At 36.5% G+C, this 2,468-nt stretch overlaps 1 protein-coding gene across 1 annotated transcript; it reads right to left on the minus strand.

The window, feature by feature from the left end:
- Positions 1–872: 872 nt before the first annotated feature.
- cart2 (cocaine- and amphetamine-regulated transcript 2) lies at positions 873–1,987 on the minus strand. The gene is made up of 3 exons (XM_056740160.1): positions 1,719–1,987; positions 1,399–1,482; positions 873–1,175 (listed from the first exon to the last, which is right to left on the minus strand). The coding sequence occupies exons 1-3, from the start codon at positions 1,890–1,892 to the stop codon at positions 1,068–1,070; spliced, it is 366 nt and encodes a 121-aa protein (XP_056596138.1). The 5' UTR covers positions 1,893–1,987; the 3' UTR covers positions 873–1,067.
- Between the last annotated feature and the right edge of the window lie 481 nt (positions 1,988–2,468).

The raw sequence follows: 2,468 nt of genomic DNA on the forward strand, positions 1-2,468 counted from the left end.
TTTGGCCAATCAGAGAGAATACTTTTCTTTTTCAGATGTTCCGTTTTAAAAACTAATATCACTATCCCTTGTTTTAATATTCTGGGTTCCTTTTGAAGACCTCAATAGCATGACTTGATTGGCTAATATTGTTCAACACTAGTGTTAGCTCGAGCAAGAAGCAAGTCATTGAAGAAGAGAGGGAGAAAGAGGGCGCGCGCGAGAGAAATCAATTCATCACTACAGGCAAATGAATGATATTAGGCTTATCTTGGAGTCCTTTCATGGACATTATCCAACATTAAATTTTGCATTTCACAGAATACCTTGTTTAAAGTGCAGCAGAATTTTATGGCGTTTAAAAGTATAACAATCGGTGCACAATGGCTATTTATATGGTTAGATGACAGTGACGAATGAGAGATGGGCTATTGGTTTTATATTTGATTTTCACAATTCTGGATGTTGAGGCATGCAAATGACACACTATTAACAGAAAAGTCATGTATGATGACTGATTCATGGTGACTTATTAAAAACAGCCGAAGGGTAATAGCGAATCATGCAACGCACGGGTTGTTGCGCATTGTTTTCATTTGGCATTTCATTATAGGGAACACAGTTTAACAGTTCAGGTTTTCAATAATTTGCTCAGTATTGATGAAGACTGCAGTTTAAAATCAATAGATGACTTTTACTGATACATAGTGGAGGTTTATTTTTGGGACTGCTATCTTGACAATTTTGCCAACCCTATTTTACAGCACTTCGTTGTTAGATATCCTTTAAATAGTTCTCTCGTTGTCTTTTTTATCAAAACAACATGTTGTATTAAGAACGTACAAAAGTAATTGATACACAGACGACTTTACAAAACAAGTTATAATGCGCTTTAATGAATGAACAGCATATTACGTTTACATGACAATAATATGGTTACATCACATACGTGCTTGATGAACACGAGATTTACAACTTCTCTCCAGTGTGTTGCCGCACTTAAAAAAATATTAAAATAAATAAAATTGCACAAATTTGTTATATAATGCATGTGCACTCCATCAATCCGAAGCCAACCCATTTAACCATCACAAACACTTTAACAAGAAAAAGTTGCAGAACGCCCCGCGCGGGCAGTCGCACATCTTGCCGATTCGAGAGCCTTTTCTGATAGCGCATTGCTCCCCCAAATCACACTGAGAAAACAGAAGAAAGGATGTAACTTTTGTCATTGCAGCATTTGTGTTGTTATAAAAAAGGTTACATTTTAGACAATAGTAAACAATGCATATTGTGGTATTATAGTTAACAAAAGATCGTTCAAAGAAGAACACCAGTGGTGCGCAAATGACCATATCTTTAACATAACTAAGCAATACACACCTATATTCATTACATATGTGAATAACATAAATATACCATGGGAACTTGACCAAATTTCTTCTCCCAAGGAGGAATTCGTTTTGTCTGCAGCTTTTCCAGAACGTCTTGCAAAGCCCCGAGCTGACGTGATAAAGCATTTTAAAGATGCATTTCAGTCTCCAATAACTTTTCTAAATTTTATTACACATCTATCACATTTACATTCATGCATTTATCCAATAAGACTTACATTGAATTGTATTATTTACACACTATCAACATAACATTCCATCAGAAAATCAAACAAAACAGAAAAAACAAAATCGTCTACTGTATAGTAAATACAAGTAAAAACAACATACTCAAGAATTACTCACAAGCTGTTTTTCACTTGTTAGGTTAGGGTCTTTGGGGTAGAAGTCTCTGATGGCTCTTGTGTCCATTTCAACCTCTACTGGGTCTGGGTCTGGCTCGTTCGCTCTCGCACCTGTAACCAAGCAAAGCAGCACAGCGCACACGGTCATTCGAGTCCACAGACTGGAGCTCTCCATGGTCCTGATTGAAGGGAGCTTTGGCACAGGAGCGCGCAACGCAGTTATGTCTCAAAGATTTGCTTCAAATAACCTGCACAACACACTTGCTGCCTTTTATCTGCGCAACGATGCATGTTTTTAAGTGATGTGATGTCGCCCCGCCTTTCCCATTGATTTCTTTCGCACGTAAGCGCGATCATTCATTGCGTAAATGGGCTAGAGACAAGTCATCAAATGCGTTAATTTTGCCACAGGAATGTTACATTCTTCAACTGTACTAGGGACACATCCGTCGGGGTATTTTGCTTCAGTTGTGAGAAAAAAACATAAAAATGCAAAGGCAGCTGGTTGTATAAGCACGTCTACATGCAACGATGTTGACACTTTGGAATACTTTGAATGCCTGAGAAAGGAAGATTCATCTTCTTTTTTTAATGTTAAACACGTCTTTTTATACCGTCTGGATGAAAATGTTTTAATACATATTTATGAATTTTGTAACTTTGAGCAATAACTAAAAATATTCTTAAGTCATATCAAACACAAAGATTAAAATACGTTTTTTCAAAAAACATTTGTCATTGTTAATTTTGT

Source organism: Triplophysa dalaica, chromosome 24 (assembly GCF_015846415.1).
Source record: "Triplophysa dalaica isolate WHDGS20190420 chromosome 24, ASM1584641v1, whole genome shotgun sequence".
Lineage (NCBI taxonomy): Eukaryota > Metazoa > Chordata > Actinopteri > Cypriniformes > Nemacheilidae > Triplophysa > Triplophysa dalaica.